Raw genomic sequence first — 19,591 nt, forward strand, 5'->3', positions numbered from 1 at the left:
TATAAAATTTTACCTGGGTTTCAATTTAATAATCACACATCCATCCATCCATCCATGCATCCGATGATATTTTAAGCAAATGTTTTTTCTACTAACTAAAATTAGAGTACATATAAATAATAATTAATCAGAGTTATTGTGCCCCCTGTGACGCGCGGGTGAGGACTCGGGTGTCATTAATAAATATATGTTACATGGATTTCATGATTTTTGACTTCCTCCCCCTCTTTATCATCGTCACACATCTAGTCAAGTTTGTAACACTCAGCTGAAAACTGTCGGTTTGATAAACAGAATGAAAAGAAACGCAAAGAAACACACTCACGCACAAAGTATACGAAAAGCGATCTAATGTTATGATCAGTTGTCATGACAGTGACATCTTATTCATCCATTATTATTCATCGTGACATTGACAGCACGCGTTTGCAAAGACCACTGACAACCAATGATAATAAGTGGAATACGCAGAATTTATCTGTCACATTTCATCAACCTACCTTTTAACGACGATATTTGCGATACCATATCCTGCTTGCTAACAGTGTTTTAGACGTGTCGATATATTTGCCCCAAAGGTAATAACCGAGTGCGATGACGACATATCCGCGCGCGGCATCGAGCTGCTCCGCGAGGTGTGCACGTGCACCGGGCCGGCGCTGTCGCCCGCGCAGCACCACGAGGCCTTCCTCACGCACTGCTGCGCGCGCACGCAGCGCCTGCAGAAGGACATGGAGCTGCAGACCGGTATGACACTGACATCATAATGAAGTGTTTTCTTCTTAATATATTTTCCTGCGAAGATTTAAAAAACATCCGCTGGGGGCATCATTGTTGGGGGATACATGTATATTAAATTCTGTATTGACAATTGAAATGTGTAAAAATTCAAGATTATCTCGGATGTTTCATTGGAATTGATGATTTCAATTAAGGATACAAAATATGTAGACTCCACCAGTGCTGTCCCTAGCAGATCTGTTTTAAATCTTCCCAGGTAAACTTTATCATTTGAACTTTTCTGTAAACTGGTTTTATAGTTTGACTTTTTTATTTTTGTGGTTAATGCGGGATGCGAATATGCAATTGTTAAATATCTGTATGACGTCATTAATATTTTTTCAAATGTGGAGCAAAAACTATTGTATTGTGTGGTTAATTATGTGCATTACTTTTAGATGCGACGGAGTGTTGCACTCGCATGTGTAGAGTAATTCGTGCCATACAAGAATATATAAACGAATGTGACAGGAGGTTCACGTCGGAACGACAGATACTTCCAATTTATAGGTCGGGCAGGGGGAGGCAGTGTACTATCATAGTGCGATTTAATTTCCAAACGGGCCAAAGACAAATTGACGATATAGAAATATTTTCGCACTCAAATGAGACACTGCATTCACTACGCACGGCGGTACAGAGAAGGTACAGTATCAACCCCATTTATATCATTAATTTCCTTATATTTAAACTTAATTTATTTTGTTTAAAATAAATTAATTTTGTTTTATTCTTCCAGACTGAAATTAACGTCTGACAGCAACATCAAGTTAGAGATGTATTTAAATAAGCTAGAGTTGTATGTGAATGGGGAACTATTGGACACCAGTCATGATCGTAAAATACTGTCACAAATACCTCTTAGGGATAAAACTGTGATTGTTGCTAAGGTTTGTCATATACTATTTACATATTTTTATCAATACATATAAATAAAATTGAACTGTGTGTGCTCTCGCTCTTTTTTTAAGTGCTTAGCTACTTACACGATACTAAAACATAACCAAGCTTTTTTGAACTTTTTTCCCTGTCTGGGCTAATCTCTGGAATCTAAATTACAGGTCTACGACGGACAAATATGTGGCAGCGGAGGTTGTGGATCGTCAAACGAGTCAAGCAGCGACTCTAGTACTTCTTCACCCCCTTCGTCGCCTACCCCTGAACACGCGTTGCCAGGCGTTGTAAGTATGTCACACTATAAAACATTTTGGGGTTCTTGATAACCTTTGTATAATCTCTTTCTTTGTTTTGCAGCTTTTCTCACTGGGCTCGTGGTACCTTCCTTTTATTTTAGAGTTAGAGCACATAGGTATTACTAAATCACACGCTCCGTTGACTGAAGCCGCGCATCTTTTGTCGCAAATCTGCCCTAGTCATAAACAAACGGTATGTACTACGTTTTAAGTATCAAACTAATCTCAGAGGCATAATTATCCGCCCACTTTAATATGACGCGAGTATGTTAAAATGGGCGGATAATTGTGCCTCTAAGTATATTTTAACAGTTTAGATGTCTAGTCAATAATAAACTGATCTGATTTTTGTATAACTTTTTAGGTGGATAGATTAACAGAAGCGCTACTCAGTCGTGAAGACACAAAGTTAAGGGACATGCTTTATGGGCCAGCTCCACCCACCGTTGCATATAATGTAGAGGTACGTAAAAATTAACAATGACGCTAGCAACAGATTGGTTCTACATTACTATGTACTACGCAATATCATCTGAGAAACAAGATATATGATCAGTCAACTTAAGGATTTTTTTCTGCTGCAGGTTATGGGTCTCATATTTCTTAGTAGAAGGACTGTAGCCTCAAAGATTGTTTTTTTATCTACAAAGTTTCCGCAGAATAGTAAAAAACCTAAAATAAAAACTAATATAAAATGACAACACATATATAGTCATTAACCTAATTTTTGATAGGCTATTAGGGGTACAGGGGCTTTAGCCATGTGGCACGTCGATCCTCTTTCAACAAACACTAACGCTTCGAAAATTAAAAAATGTATGGGAATGACAAATATATTTTGTTATTTTTCGAAGTGGTAGTGTTTGTAGAAAGAGAATCGACTTGCCACATGGCTAAAGCCTTAAAATATTGTCGTAATTATGAGCCAACCAACCTTACAAATTAATATATTTTTGTTATATTGCAGGTCCTATACAGCATGGTCATGCCGTCCTCTGATACAAGACTAGAACGCAACCGCAGTTTCCAACTGGCATGTGTGAAGAAAGCTCCTCTCTTAGTACAATGTTTATCCGATAGTGAGTTCTTGAAGGATGCTGCTCCCCACACCAGAAGGTAGAATAATTTGATGACAAATCTTACAAATATCGTTATATTATTGCTTCTTTACTTAATCATCTGTTTTGTTTCAGGGTGGGTTATTTAGCTTTGGTGAGATTAGTGAAATTGGCTTTGTATACTTTGGGTCATCTTTTTGAAATCATGGCACCAGATGGCTCGGATACAAATGTGGATAAAGAATTTAGGTGAGAATAAGAAATGTTTATTTGAAATACTCAGTATAGAATTACAATGGTGTCCTGGCACTTAAACTCGGTAAGCCCGTGTCCGTCCAGTGACTTCCCAGTGACAGTGAATTATGTACTTAATTAACAGAAAATATGTTAACATAAAATGTTAAAATTTTCACAAGAAGATTAAAAATACAATATTAAAAAATATTTTTTTGTGATAACTGTTTTGTTAGTAGCTTTGTGTACATGCGTGCGTGTGTGGTAGTGTGCGTGCAAAAGTGCGTGCAAAAGTGCGGGCGTGCTTGCGTGTGCGTGTGTGAGTGCAGGCGTGCGGACGTGCTTGCGTGTGCGCTGTGTGTGCTTGTGTTGTGGTTTCTGTTCGTGCGTGTGTGTGTGTGTGCGTGTGTGGGTTCGCTTGCGTGTGTGTGGTAATCTATTTATTTCTATATATATTATGTTTTACAGTCACTGTGACACTGATATATGCATAACTTGTATTGTGGTATTGTTACAGGATGGATGTGACGATATTACGGGAAGCACTACAAACAGTTCCTAATCATAACTGTGAGCTTATTGTAAAAGCTATAGCGGAAAAATTAGCTAATGCATTGGGAGAACAGGTTATTATTAAATGTTATTTACTTTTTCGAACTGAAATGAAAGAAATCCATACAAATACTTTTGCAGTAGTGCTATTTGAGTTTTCATCCTACATCTTGTTCGCGCCAAGCTCACGCTTCCCTCTCCTACTCCAACGCATCCTCCATTTACCTCTCTGTCCCGCATAAACTCCCGTTATCTTCGTCCACGCCGCTGAAAACTTGTCAAAATTAATAGTCGCAATTAAACCACCAACTTACGTATGCGCGCGCGCACCGCGACAATTCGCCTGTTATTATTCGCTTAAATTATGTGTTTTTATGGTGAAAAGTGAAGAGAAGAAAAAGAAAGAAAAGCAGTGTCAGTAAGTCCTGTTCTATTTTTTCCCTTCCTTAGCAAAGCCGAACGCGAACATATTTTTGGTCACTTCGAGCCACGGATTGAACCCCCTTTTTTCTCTTTATATAAACGCTAATTTCATTATTTCAACGCTTATTTTATTATTTCGAAAGGTCCTTCGAGTATACGCTATATTCGTATTCATATTATTTCCATATATTTCTTACATTACGCACTTTTTCTTCGCTGACGTGTTACGGTGAATTGAATGTACCATTAATTCATAGTTACGTTTAGGTATTATACCTATTTCAAACGCATTTTTAGAATATATACGCTATTATCAACTTATTATTACAAGATTTACGCTGAAATTCGCTATTATTTTAAAGCTGATGCAATAAAATAGTTATCGGTGCAACTCGTAAGTCGACATCTTTTTTCTTTGTCTCGACCACCAGCTGATGTGGCAAATAGTATTACATTGAAAAATATTTGGTTGTCTATTACTTACGCTTGACTTTTATTTGAATATTTTACGCTTATACGCATATTAAATATTATTTCATAAAATGCCACGTCGTACGCCTGAATCATTACCTGAGGTAGGCCAGGAAGTTTTAATTTTAGAGGCTCAGGTTCGCGCTTATTTTGCTAATATGCAAGCTATATATAACGCTTCTACAAATACAGGCGAAAACCCAGAGGGCTTTTTAAGCAAGGCCGCTAATATAAATACCTTACGTACGGAGTATTTAAGCTTAGTTAAACAGCTCAATATAGCTCGTTTACAGGAAGATACGAATTACGAACCAAACTTTCAATCTTTAATCGCCTTTGAAGAATTGTTCTCAGCAGTTCAATATAGAATGAATGAACTTTCACCTTCGTCATCCAATAGTCCGAAAAGCCCGGCTAAATTTCAAACCCCGGTAGAATCTAAGTCACGAATTAAGCTCCCTGCTATAAATTTGCAAAAATTTGATGGAAACGCCAGGGATTGGACGGCTTTCTATGAATGTTATAATAACATCATTCATTATAACAAAGATTTGTCAAACACCGAGAAGCTACAATACCTATTAGGGCAAATTTCAGGTACCGCACAGACGGCCATCGCGGGTATCGAACCCACGGGTGACAATTATCAGTTAATTTATTCTACTCTTGAAGACAAATATCAAGACGTACGAAATTTAGGATGTTTTTATTTAGATCAAATTTATAATTTCAAACCGCTAATAAATTCGCAGAACCTAAATTCTTTTTTAGACACATGCGCGACTTCTATTGCCGCATTTGAAAAGTTAAAAATTAAAGACAAAACCGATTTTATTTACCTGTATCTGTCATTAAAGAAAATAGATCAAGAAACCGCTCGCTTATACGAATCGTCAATTCGGTCCGAAAAACTACCTTCATTTGAAAATTTTATTACATTTATTAAAGAGCAAGCGAAAATTAATGAGCGCATTCCGTTTAGTTCATATACTAACGTCACAGATAATCGGCCACGAATGCGTAAGATTCCTGTACCTAAAGAAATACCACCTAGGACGAAGTCTTTCGTGACGTCAGCTACAAATGAATGTCCTCTCTGTAATAATAATAATCATAATCATTTTTATCAATGTTCGGAATTTTTAAAGTTAACGCCGCGAGACAGATATGCTGCAATAAAAGCGAATAACGCATGCACTGCATGTTTGTCTGTTTATCACACAAAGGTTTCTTGTAACAGCTCAAAAAGTTGCAACTTTTGCAACTCTCCGGTTCATCACTCTCTGTTATGTTTTTCACACAAATCTGGGGCCGATAATGCATCTACCTATAAAATAGATAAGAATATAGCTACCTCGGCGCGGGATATTGTTGATACGCAAAACCATACGGCAGCCGCTGTATCTTTATGCTCAATAGAAAAAACGAGGCAAACGACGCGCACGTCTGTTTTGCTCGCTACTGCTTGTGTACGCACTTTAAATAAATCGGGAATTGAATTTACGCTTAGATGCTTAATTGATAATGCTTCGCAACATAACTTTATAACGAATGAATGTGCTACCCGTCTTAATTTAGATATAAACCAGCCGACATACCCGATGTCGGTCGATGGGTTTGGAGGTAATTCTAGTAAAATAAAGGGTGTTACACATTTAACCATTTTTTCTAAATTTAACAGTAACAACTCGTATACATTTAACTCGTTGATAGTAGACAAGATAACACATCAATTACCGACATCGCACATAGATAAATCGTCGATCACTTATTTGACAGGCGTGCCGCTAGCGGACGAGACTTATTACCTACCTGGCCGAATAGATATGATATTAGGCGCGCAGATGTTCACGCAAATAATTCGGACTGGTCGCATATACTCGCCGCCAGGGGCGCCACAAGCCTTCGAAACAACGCTAGGATTTATTCTGATGGGTGAAGCACCGATATCGCAAAGTTCATATAATTCGCAGATTCAAATCTTTTGTGCTATTACTAACGAGAGACTGGATAGTTCTTTACGCAAGTTTTTTGAAGTAGAAGAAATACCAAAACCAAAAAATAAATTTCTTAGCCCCGAAGAGCAAGAGTGCGAAGAAATTTATAAAAATACAACGCAACGCGATTCGCAGGGTAGGTATATAGTAGCTTTGCCTTTTAAGTCGGATCCTAATATGTTAGGTGACGCATCACAGCATGCACTAACTAGATTTAGAATTTTAGAACGCAAATTGGAGTTGTCCCCTAATTTACGCACCGAATATAATAGTATTTTTAAAGAATATATTCAACAAAACTACTTAGCTCCAATCAAACATAAATCAAATATTCAATACGTTATTCCGCACTTATGTGTAAGACGGGAGGATAAGGTCTCTTCGAAAATAAGACTGGTCCTTGACGCTTCTAGTAAGAGTGTAGAAAATAATATCAGCCTAAATCAGTTGTTACATAAGGGCCCTAATCTACAATCAGATTTATTTATAGTACTTTTAAATTTTAGATTATTTAAAATCGCAATATCTGCCGACATAAAGCAAATGTATTTGCAGTTAAAAGTTCATCCAGAATTCTGGAAGTTTCAACGCATTTTCTATCGCTTCGCTAAAACTGAACCCTTGCAATTATTTGAATTTAACCGTGTTTGCTTCGGTCTAAGTTGTAGTCCGTTTTTAGCACTTAGAACGCTTAAGAAACTGGCAGAAGATGAAGGTAGAAACTACCCTTTAGCAAAAAAAATTATAGACGAAGGGCAATATTATATGGATGATGTTCTATATACAACGCATACAGTAGGCGAAGCCATTAATTTAGCAAATCAATTATCCAGCATGTTATCACTAGGCGGATTTAAACTTTTAAAATGGTCGAGTAACTCTTCACTATTTTTACAAAATTATCCTAAAGAAATATTGCATCCTTCGATTTTGGACCCAAAAACAATTAATTTCAGTACCGCCGCGGGTCAAAAGGTATTAGGTATTGAATGGGAACCTGCGCACGATACATTTACCTTCAACTTCACACCTAACGAACTCAAATGTACTAAAAGGAATATGTTGTCAATTATAGCACAATTATTTGACGTATTGGGTTTGATCGCACCTGTCATTTTATACGCTAAGCTATTAATTAAAGAGCTTTGGTTGTAAAAAATAGATTGGGATGATGACCCACCTCATCAAATCACGCAGTCTTGGTCGAGATTTCAATCGGAGTTATCATGCTTATCCCAGCTTTCGATACCACGGCACATAGGTATTACAGACAGCTGTGAAATAAGTCTAGTGGCCTTTGCTGACGCAAGTGAGAAAGCTTATGGTACAGTCTTATATATTCACACTAAGACTCCAACCACGACTACGGTTAAACTACTTTGCGCCAAATCGAAAGTAGCACCGGTTAAAATAATCACGCTTGCAAAATTAGAACTTTGTGCGGCTTATTTACTGTCCAAATTAGTTAGCGTCGTATTGTCAAGTTATTGTTCACGTATAACGGTGAAACGCATTTATGCCTTTTCCGATTCTACTGTAACACTAAATTGGATAAACACTAGCCCACATAAACTTAAAACATTCGTCGCTAATAGAGTTTCAAAAATTCAAACCAATGTAAAACCGGAAAACTTTTTTCACATCGCTGGTAAAGAAAATCCAAGTGACTGTTTGTCTCGAGGACTGACACCAGCACAATTAATATCTCATCCTTTATGGTTTAGCGGCCCATCTTGGTTGCAATCAGATTGTAACGAATGGCCTATTAAGCCATTCGCTCCTACGCTAGAAAACTTACCGGAAGTTAAATTAATCGCACTACCCGCTGTCACTGAAAAACAGCCACTCATAAATACTATCGCACAACGCACGTCTAATTGGAACAAATTATTACGCATATTTACGTATCTACTACGTTTTTCTAAACGCATAAATACAAGCGGATCGATAACCGCAGACGATTTAAATACATCCGAAATGTTTATTGTTCGCGTACTGCAACAAACCTATTTTTCTGAATACATAAACGCAATAAAAAATAACCACGCAATACCACGGCTGCTTAATAAACTTAGACCCATACTTATAAACGGAATCCTACGTGTTGGCGGACGTATATCTGCAAACTCAGAGATCTCCTTTGACCATAAGCACCCAGTATTACTACCTCGCAAAGATCACATTGTTAACTTAATAATAGACCATGTTCATAGTATGAGTTGTCACGCCGGTCCACAACGAACTTTGTCATTATTACGAAAGAAGTATTGGATTTTATCCGCTCGGACAGTAGTACGTACACGCATTCATGCTTGTATTCCGTGTTTTAAAACCCGTCCTAAACCATGCCAAACGCCATTAATGGCAGATTTACCCACTTGTAGATTAGATATATCTAAAGCCTTTTCTAATACAGGAATCGACTATTGTGGGCCCTTTTACACGACGCTCGCAAGAGGGCGTGGCATAAAAAGTCAAAAGGCTTACGTCTGCATATTTATTTGTCTAACCACACGGGCAGTACACGTAGAAGTAGCCCCAGACTTAACTACACACTCCTTTTTAAACGCTTGGAAAAGGTTCGTAAGCAGGCGAGGGCATGTGAATTCAGTTCGAACCGACCAGGGATCCAATTTTAAAGGTGCTAAGGCATACCTCAGTGAATTATACGAGTTTTTAAATTCAGAGTACGATGAGGCATTTAAAAAAGAACTTGCAAATAGTCGAATTTCCTGGGTTATGAACCCACCTAATGCTCCCCATTTTGGAGGCAGCTGGGAGTCCGCCGTAAAATCTTTTAAAACTCACTTGCTAAGAGTGATAGGCAATCAAATCTTAACTTACGAGGAATTATTAACAGTATTGTGTCAAATTGAGGCTGTTCTGAACTCTCGCCCGCTGGGATTGCTTAGCGAAGATCCCGCAGAACCAAGTCCTATTACGCCCGCGCATTTTTTAAATACAACCCCTCTCAAATTATTACCCGCTGCCGACGTTCTTAGCGAGAAATCCAGTTTACTATCTAGGTTCTCGCTCTTAGATAAACTAGTTCAATCATATTGGAAACGTTGGCGCGACGAATACCTACACACTTTACAAGTTCGAGAAAAATGGAATACCGAATCACGCCCAATTCAGATTAACACGGTCGTACTAATAATGCAGGATAACGCACCGCCACTACACTGGCCTTTAGGCATAATAGAGAAACTATATCCAGGTATAGATGGTCGCTCACGCGTCGCTTTAGTTAAAACAAAGAATGGTACATTCAAACGTCCTGTAATGCGTTTATGCCCACTTCCTATTCAGTACTAATTTTAATTTAGTTTAATATTTAAGTCTAGTTTATTTTTTTGTTTTAATATTTCTTTTTTATTATTATTGTTATATATTTCGCTATATTCGCTTCCTCTTTTGAAAGCTTTTCAAAGCTTTCAAAGCTGGGCAGTATGTTCGCGCCAAGCTCACGCTTCCCTCTCCTACTCCAACGCATCCTCCATTTACCTCTCTGTCCCGCATAAACTCCCGTTATCTTCGTCCACGCCGCTGAAAACTTGTCAAAATTAATAGTCGCAATTAAACCACCAACTTACGTATGCGCGCGCGCACCGCGACAATTCGCCTGTTATTATTCGCTTAAATTATGTGTTTTTATGGTGAAAAGTGAAGAGAAGAAAAAGAAAGAAAAGCAGTGTCAGTAAGTCCTGTTCTATTTTTTCCCTTCCTTAGCAAAGCCGAACGCGAACACATCTGGTGAATAAGATACATCAGTTTGAATATGATCTTTTATACTTAAATCTTAGGATTTGAGAATCTCAATCCTTTGTTCTATAGTAATTACTGCACTGGCTTTTTTTTTTAGTTGGAAGGGAAGATGGGGAATTGAATATTTTAAAGATATGGCTGATATTCTCTTTAAATTATACTAAAGCCTAACTTGATGTACTATATTTTCTCATTTTACGCCAACTAATGAAAATAATTTAAAATAAATTTGATTAATAAGCTTAAAACCATTAGATATAGTTAATGCTTCCTGATTTTACTAGATATGAAAATAAAGCAACCAGAGGGAATTAATCCCTGTTGATCATTTTTATTGTTTAACATTTGCATCACAAATAAGAGTGTGTCACATTTATACTAATATTATAAAGAGGTAAAGTTTGTAAGTTTGTAACAATTCTTTGAAATGGGGTACTACTCAATGAAATGGGGTACTTTCGGAACTACTGGTCCGATTCTAAAAATTCTTTCACCAGTAGAATGCTACGTTATCGGGGAATGCTATAGGCTATATTTTATATTTCTATCATATATAACTACTGAGTTATCGCGGGTTTTCTCTTACAGGTCGGACCGAAAACTCAACCATTGCGTATAACTGAAATAAATGTATGGAGGCTTTTTGAACCTTTAAAAGTTCTACAAAAAAGTCCGCGACATCATATATATCTATCTTTTATATTTTAGCAGATATAGTACCTTTAGTACTTTAATAAATTATTTAAATTTTAAACTAAGGTTTACGTCATTATTTACACAACTAAACTTAAATCCTTATCAAAATAAATTATTTAATAATCACAAGGATATTATAGAGATAAGATTTGCCCTTTACAGTATGTTAATTAGTTATATAGTTTCGGAGATAATACAAAATTTCTGAAAATCACAGAAATGCCGCTATATGACGCCCCGCGGTTTCAATTACGTAGGGGTAGTGTAGGGTAGGGGCAAGGTAGAGGTAGGGGAAGGATATGGAAGGTATAGGGTAGGGGAGGAGTAGGAAAGGGGTAGGGTAGGTTAAGGTAGGGTAGGGGTAGGTTAAGGTAGGGTAGGGGTAGGGTACGGGTAGGGTAGGGTTAGGGTAAGGGTAAGGTAGGGGTAGGGAAGGGTTAGGGTTAGCGGTAGGGTAGGAGTAAGGTAGAGGTAGGGTAGGGGTAGATTAGGGGTAGGGTAGGATAGGGTATGGATAGGTTACGGTTAGGCGTAAGGTTGGGGGAGGGTAGGGTTAGCGTTAGCGGTAGGGTAGGAGTAAGGTAGGGGTAGGGTAGGGTAGGGTTGGGTAGGTTTACGAGCAGGGTAAGGTAGAGGTAGAGAAGTTTACATCAATTTTTACGCGGACGAAGTCGCGAGCGTCCGCTAGTATATTATATTTCTTTAGAAGCAGTGTTTAAATGTAATTAAATATTCCACAGATGGTGACTAGTAGTGAAGATAGCGACTCAGTTTCAACGCTGGTGTGGTGGCGCATGCCTACCATGGCCACAGTGCGCGCTCTGTACGCGCTCGCTTACTCTGTGGCTCAGCCTTCCGAACACAATGGCTTGGTGCATTCTGATGATGTCATATGTAAGTTGTTATATTCTTTTGTCTGACATTTTAAAATAACTGTTTTCTCAAGCGATTATAGTAATTTACACGTTACCAAAACACAAACAAGGTTTTTTAAAGTTTTTGTCTGTCTGTTTGATTGTCCGGGCTAATCTTTGGAATCGCTGAAAGATTTTTTTGGGACTTTCACTGGAAGGTAAAGGTGGTTATAAAGCAACATGTAGGCTACTATATAAGTCCCTGATAAAGATTCGCGCGAGATTTGTTAAAAACTAAATTATACGTGGACGAAGTCGCGGGCGTCTGCTAGTTAGTAATAAAAACGAAAAAAGTAACTTAAATTAAACTTTTAATTATCCTATTTTATAATTTAATAATATATTTTTAATTGTGAAATAAATTTTCAGTGGTTCGAGAATGCATGGAGGTGGTTACAATTTGCATGGCTTTGGGAGGTGGCCATTTAGAAAACCTTCTTCATGAATCGTGGTGGCAAGATACAGCATTATACTTGATGATTGACTGTCCAAATCCTCCTGTAAGTTGAAATAGTTTATTATAATTGCAAGGAAATATTTGTTTAAAAATCGCATGAGCACACCTAATAAATTAAAAAAAATATTAAATTCATATAGCTTAAATACACAGCTGTAAGAGAAAATGAAGTCTTGTTTTTAAGTTGCATTGCAATTGCAACTTTTATTATGCTCTAAAATCCTTTAGATAAATTTTTCTATAGGTCATTCCGAATCGAATGAGCTATTGCTTGCTAACATATATGTGAATATTTGTACTTGAATCATTAGATAAATGTATAGAGTGATTCAAGATTTTTGTCATTGGTGTCCACACTCGCGGTGGCGTGTACTTTGTAATGTATGAAATCAGAGAAGGCGTCGATGTGAACACGTTACGCTAGCCACCTACGGTTCACCTGCAGCACTGCCGGCATGACGTCGGGATTATTGCAAAAACGAAAATACGATGAAAAACTATGTATTGACTGATTATTTGAGCGGTACACCGAGATACATAATAACCCGGCTGATCGCCACTGCATACCGCCGCCGACGCGAGCTGGAGGGCGATGTTTTGTATAACTCGCACGTTATACAAAATCACTTTATTCAGTAACGATGTTTTGTATAACCCGCACGTGCGAGTTTCGAAATCATCTCTATCTCTCTCTACACAGTACTATAGACAGAGAGCGATAGATGCGAGTTCGAAGCTCACATTGTCGAAGTGATAAAGGCAACGTTACAGAATAACCTCCCTGGACGCCGCGGACTATATCCAACCTAAGCTAGCTATAACAGTTACGTAACTTAGGGCAAGTTATATAAAACCTTTTAACATTATCGTGGTAATCTGATATAATAATGAAAATATAACTTTAAAAGGTGATTTAAGTTTATGAGTACATAGACGTTCTCCCGGAGTTGCGGGCGTCCGCTGTTACTATAAAAAATGTGTGTAGGTGCGGGTGTCGTGCGCGGAGCAGCTGCTGGCAATGTGCGCGTGGGGAGGGGGCGGCGGGGCGCGCGGCGCGCTGGCGGCGCTGGGCGGTGCGGGCGGCGCGGCGGCCGGCGCGCGCCTCACGCGGCACGCGCGCCACGCGCAGCAGTTTCTGCAGCTGCTATGCCGCCTCGTGGCGCTGGCCGGGCCCACCGAGCGCACCTTGGACGACCTGGCTATTGAGGTACTTCCATTACAATCCCAATATATCAGTAGCGTGTACTTTATAGATGCAAGAAGTGCACTGGTTAACCTGAAGACTCATTCCATCTTTACACGCTACATTACTCGTGAATTTTTATTATTTACAAGTTAGCCTTTGACTACAATCTCACCTGATGATAAGTGATGATGCAATCTAAGATGGAAGCGGGCTAACTTGTTAGGAGTAGGATGATATCCACACCCCCTTCGGTTTCTACACGGCAACGTAACAGAACGCTTAATCGCTTGGCGGTACGTCTTTACCGGTGGGGTGGTAACTAGCCAAGGTTAAAGCCTCCCACCAGCCAGACCTTGATTCAAAAGTTGATTAAAGTTAACCGAATACGACAGAAACTTCGCTTCACATTGTGCAACTTCGCCTTGCCTCGCTCTCAACTTCCCATTGTTGTCGGTTTTATTGTCTCAAGTCAAAAGGTCAAGAAGTGATCCGTGGTTCTAACATGAAGCGCCTCACTGCACTACGCGGCTAACTTCGAAATTTCGTTGAAGCAAGTAGTGTATTTGAGGCTTTATTTTTACTTTATTGTTCCCGATTCTCCATTCAGTAGGTAATTGTTTTGAAACTTTATGTTACATACTTTATTTATAGTAAGAAGTAATCAAGTAATAACATTCCTTACAGGTTCAATGGCTTCGATCAGTAAAAAGTAATCCAGCTACTTTGGACGACACACTACTTGAGGGCCATTTGAATCTTACTAAAGAACTATTTACACATGTACCAGCTCAAGTTAAATTCCAATATGGCGCTCATCCTGACCATAAGGATTCTGGACTGATAAAGGTATATAACTATTATTTTCTTACGATTTCGGTCGGATGAAGAACTTATTTTCTGTCTCTAGGCATCAAAATGTTTCTTCTGGATGGTAAACTATATAAGATGAATCATTATAAAATTATAAAAGCTAAACCCCTTCATTTTATTGAAGAAGCACTTTTCGTTACAGTTCTTCTTTTTCATGTACCTACTCTTAGCTGTATGATTTCAAAGTCGCTTCAAAGTCAAACATTTTTTTTTTAATTTGCAATACATATTAGTATAATGTCTGAAGGAAGTGACGACGGAGTTCCTGTGGCCGTACTCGTGGGCGTGGTGTCACATGGGCGAGGGCCCGGAGGGCGGCGACGCGGAGGAGGAGGGCGTGGCGCCGCTGTGCCGCACGACCGGTGCTGCGGCCGCGGCGACCGACCTCCTGCTGTCGCTGGTGCACGGCTGCGTGCCCAACATGGCCGCGCTCGTCGGCCTCCTGGAGCAGATGTTTTACAGCGGTGAGTTGCTGATGACACCACAAAGGTTCCCAAATTTTATTGCAGTTACATGGGCAGCATTGGCTCTTCTCTCTCTTCACTAACCTATATCTCCCTCTCAACGTACATTTGCCTCGTTTACACTTTGTGTAACGCTCGTGTCATGCATTCACCAGCTTACTCCCCAAGTCAAGCGTGTGTAAAGAAGTTTTAATTCAAAAAATTCATTGTGATTAAATGAAAATTTTAGTTTTTAAATATTTTTTTGACAATACGAGTCAAAACGCATCGGCCATGACGGTTTATTTTCAACAGTTTCATGACGTCACTATGAGAAATGCCTTACAAACGGAGCGTTTGACAAAAACATTAGTTAACAATTTGTTTGACATTTACTACATCAAGTGTGTTAGTGACGTCACAAAATAGACGACAGCGTTTTTGACGAATACGTGATATTTAAATAAAGTTTTGTAAGAAATCCTTAACTTGTATTAATTGATATCGATATATTTCGGACCCTTATTCCATGTACACGAATTGTATAAGTCAAATTTGATATGAGTCAACTACCCTAATGGTTTGTTACAGACAAAAGCATGGGTCTATCCGAGTGGGAGTACATGCCGTGCGTGGGCCCGCGGCCGCCGGCCGGGCTCGTGGGGCTGAAGAACGCGGGCGCCACGTGCTACATGAACTCCGTCTTGCAGCAACTGTACTGCGTTCGCGCCGTACGGGACGTCCTGCTCACTGTACAAGGTCAGTTTTACAGTAAATACTTCTAAAGTGGGGCAGTTCTGGGGAAGGGGAAAAAACATTGAACTCGGGTCCTGCGCTGATATTTATGAGTGTAACGTAAACGGATCCGTTTGAAATTCTCAATTCCACTATCTTTGAACTTTTGAATTAGCCTGTAGCTTGGAGTAGCTATGACGATTGATTCTCATGTCTTTAATACTATATTGAATATCTCGTGTGTCAAACGGTGAAAGAAAAACATCGTGAGGAAACCTAAGGGCATACCTGAGAATATTGCTTATTTCTCTATGTGTGTGAAGTCACTCTGCATTGACCCAGCGTTTGGACTCATATCTGTGTTTTGATGATAAGTTGCACGTCAATTAAGCAAGCATATTTAAAATAACAGAGTACATCTATTTTGTGCACACGATTTCTTTATATTTTTTACTAACGGACGCCTGAGTGGAAATCAATGTTTTTATAAATATAAAATTTCTTCTTGAATCACGCAAGCATTAAAAATTAAAATTATAAAAAACGTGTTAGAATCCGTTGCGTAATTTAAATTGTACTGTATAGTCGGATGCAATCTTTATGACGTTTCATATTATCGTGCGTTAAACTGCGCAAATTATTTATTTATTTATCATTTTACAAAATACATATTGAAATTAAGCCTAAACATAATGCAACACAAGCCGCAGTTAGTTTTACTGTGCACTGGCTGTTAAAATTACTTATGCATTATTAAATGCTAAAATTCAAACTGAATAAAAAGACAATCATTAGCGGTAGTAAAATTACAGCATAATTAGTATTATTACAAGATAATAGATTACTGTTAAGTCCATCTACCCGAAGTAGCCTTACGCGTCTTGATTTTAGGATACTTTATGTATGACCTGCAGCCTGCGCGTCTAGGACATTCACAGCTTATTACGATGACGACATAAATATTGCATCCGACTATACTTATTATTAATAGTACTAAAACATCACCAACTATGCTTTGATATCTTTCAAATACTGTTAATGAAATGTCCTGTTTAAAGGAGCTGCGACAGATCCCAATGAAGATTTTTCAGGGGATTCTCACCAACATATTTTAGAAAACAACATAGAGGTAATTTACTTAATATAAAAGTACATGCACATATTAATGGAACTGTAAGCTAATTTTATCTGTTTGTATTTCAGATGAATTCAGATTACAACATCACTATACTTAAGCAAGTTCAGGCTATATTCTCTCATCTACATTATAGCAAACTCCAGTATTATGTTCCCAGAGGACTATGGGCACACTTTAGGTAAGTAACTCCCCTGTAAATAAAACTCTTAATGTTAACTGTAAAACAGTTCTCATTTCAAATTAGTCTTATTTCCTGCATGATTATTTAAAGTTTGCGCGGAAAATAGAAAGATGGATTTATTATTAACTAGCTGACATCGCGCGGTTTCACCCGCGTGGTTCCCGTTCCCGTAGGAATATGGGGATAATATATAGCCTATAGCCTTCCTCGATAAATGGGCTATCTAACACTGAAAGAATTTTTCAAATCGGACCAATAGTTTCTGAGATTAGCGCGTTCAATCAATCAAACAAACAAACAAACAAACAAACAAACTCTTCAGCTTTATTATATTAGTATAGATTATATCAGGAATTTTCACACTAAATCAAAAGCTTCCACTCATTTTTGAATGAAGATTTCATTATTTAAATGCATATTTTTCACAGAAGAACATCAACATGTATAATTTGTTAGAAGGTTTGTTTTTCCTTCTTAAAATAATTATGAATGTAATTTCAGATTACAAGGTGAACCAGTAAACTTGCGAGAGCAGCAGGATGCAGTAGAATTTTTTATGTCACTAGTAGAGTCTCTGGACGAAGCGATGAAGACTTTAGGCCAAGAACAACTGATGGCTAAAACTATGGGCGGCACATATTCCGATCAAAAGATTTGCAAGGGATGTCCACACAGGTAGCTCAACTTTGTAATGTGAGGATATTGTTAACCATAATACAGACATGCAGTTTTGACAAAGTTAAACTGCTCAGTTAAACGTCTGTATTACCCGCGGCACGTAACTTTAGCGCTGAGCGAAACACGGTGGGGATAGCTGCGCATCGGTACTGTCGCGCACACAATACAATTATTACGTTTATTAATTAATAAGTAAATAATTTTAATGACATTATTTTAATGTTTATGTTAAATAGTAAGTCTAGCTATAAACGAAATGTGGGGTATAGCTGTGCATAGGTACTGTCACGCACGCATAATTATATTATACTTATTAAATAAAATATTGTGGTTATTACTTCTATATTACAAAGTTCACAGTGTAGGTGTTATACGAGTAGTTTATAGTTCAAATTTCCAAATATTTTCAAAGACATCGTTTTTTTAACAAGTATATAGAATGTAAAAAATAAAAACATTATTGCAATTATAATTTTTTAATTCAGATAAATGTAAGTCTAGATATGTAAGTTCTAGTCTAGTCTGAATCAGACAATGGTAACACGCCTTCAATGGTAACTCAACAAGACTTTTTACTTGTTGAGGGCCCGGACTCCGGGCTACTTCGGTACTAACAGTGTCATCGTTATCAGACTCACCAAGGCTTTCCTCTGAACTATCCCCATCAACGCGAATAACGAATTCTTCTGTTATTAAATCCACGACATGGTCACTTTTTGCATATTGCTCTTCTATATCCTTAACCTTTTTGCATAGCTTTTGCCAATCCCATTCACCCATTAGTAATACTTTTTCTTCTATTAGCTCTATACATTTAGAAATACTCCATTTCACATTTTTGCTACCTACATATTGTTTTATATCGGACCATGCCATTTCGATAGGATTTAGATCTGGGTGGTATGGTGGTAATCTCAGCACTTGATGGCCTTGTTCAGCTAGGATTCGGTCAATCGAAAATGTTTTAAATCGCTCCTTATTTGCCTTGATCAAATTGTATAACTGAGGTTTAAGGAGTGTTCCCTCGTACTGTATACCTTTTTCAGTCAGCCAAGCTTGCATATCTGCTTTTTTGGAATTAGAGGTTGGTGCAAGATCCCACTGTTTATTGTGATAGGCCGCATTATCGACTACCACGACGGAATTTGGGGGTAGGTTAGGCATTAACTGAGTTCTGAGCCATTTTTCATAGTTCTCGTAATTCATATTATCTTTGTAATCGCCTGATTTGGTGCCAGCTTTATAAGTAAGTAACGCATGGGGTATAAACCCAGTTTCAGCCCCTGCATGTACAATGACAACTCGCTGCCCTTTTGAAATTGGTTTTTTGAGACCCTTAGTAGTACCATCGGTCCAGGCTTTTGAAGAAGAGTGTGATGAATCTACGTAAGATTCATCTGTAAAAACAATAGACCTTCTTTCGTGGCGATATTGATTCATTTTACGTAAATATTCAATACGTAGCAGACGTATATTTGAAGTCTCAATTAGCACTTTCCGATTGTTTTCAGTGTTTTTCTACCGAAACCCCAGTGTCTTAATTATTCGTCGAAGACTCCTTTCTGAGCCTTTGAAATTTATGTCTTCTTCTAGCTGCCTTTTCAGCTTTCCGACGGTGGGAAGTTCGTTATTTGTCTGGTGAAAGTTATGAATGCACCTCTTTATTACACCTTGGTCGAAGTTATCGATATTTGTGATCGGTTTTGCTTTGGAACGTTTTTTGCCAGGCGTTCTAAACACTGTGATCAAATCGGAACTATTGGCTTGAGTGAAGATGTTCCTTACTGTTGCAATTGACGTGTTTGTAGACTCTGCTG

At 38.2% G+C, this 19,591-nt stretch overlaps 1 protein-coding gene across 5 annotated transcripts in view; it reads left to right on the forward strand.

Moving 5' to 3' along the window:
* The window catches only part of LOC112053684 (probable ubiquitin carboxyl-terminal hydrolase FAF-X), a 45,560-nt gene that overhangs the window by 11,020 nt on the left and 14,949 nt on the right, over window positions 1-19,591 (forward strand). For all 5 annotated transcript variants that reach the window (XM_052881165.1, XM_052881161.1, XM_052881164.1 and 2 more), the window contains exons 17-34: window positions 579-747; window positions 1,179-1,425; window positions 1,520-1,670; window positions 1,842-1,961; window positions 2,035-2,166; window positions 2,338-2,436; window positions 2,941-3,089; window positions 3,167-3,280; window positions 3,783-3,891; window positions 11,913-12,066; window positions 12,456-12,586; window positions 13,529-13,750; window positions 14,414-14,575; window positions 14,847-15,063; window positions 15,634-15,801; window positions 16,836-16,906; window positions 16,981-17,093; window positions 17,598-17,771. In XM_052881165.1, the coding sequence (XP_052737125.1) occupies window positions 579-747; window positions 1,179-1,425; window positions 1,520-1,670; window positions 1,842-1,961; window positions 2,035-2,166; window positions 2,338-2,436; window positions 2,941-3,089; window positions 3,167-3,280; window positions 3,783-3,891; window positions 11,913-12,066; window positions 12,456-12,586; window positions 13,529-13,750; window positions 14,414-14,575; window positions 14,847-15,063; window positions 15,634-15,801; window positions 16,836-16,906; window positions 16,981-17,093; window positions 17,598-17,771 (2,702 nt within the window). The remainder of the gene's footprint in view (window positions 1-578; window positions 748-1,178; window positions 1,426-1,519; window positions 1,671-1,841; window positions 1,962-2,034; window positions 2,167-2,337; window positions 2,437-2,940; window positions 3,090-3,166; window positions 3,281-3,782; window positions 3,892-11,912; window positions 12,067-12,455; window positions 12,587-13,528; window positions 13,751-14,413; window positions 14,576-14,846; window positions 15,064-15,633; window positions 15,802-16,835; window positions 16,907-16,980; window positions 17,094-17,597; window positions 17,772-19,591) is intronic.

Source organism: Bicyclus anynana, chromosome 4, assembly GCF_947172395.1.
Source record: "Bicyclus anynana chromosome 4, ilBicAnyn1.1, whole genome shotgun sequence".
Taxonomy (NCBI): Eukaryota; Metazoa; Arthropoda; class Insecta; order Lepidoptera; family Nymphalidae; genus Bicyclus; species Bicyclus anynana.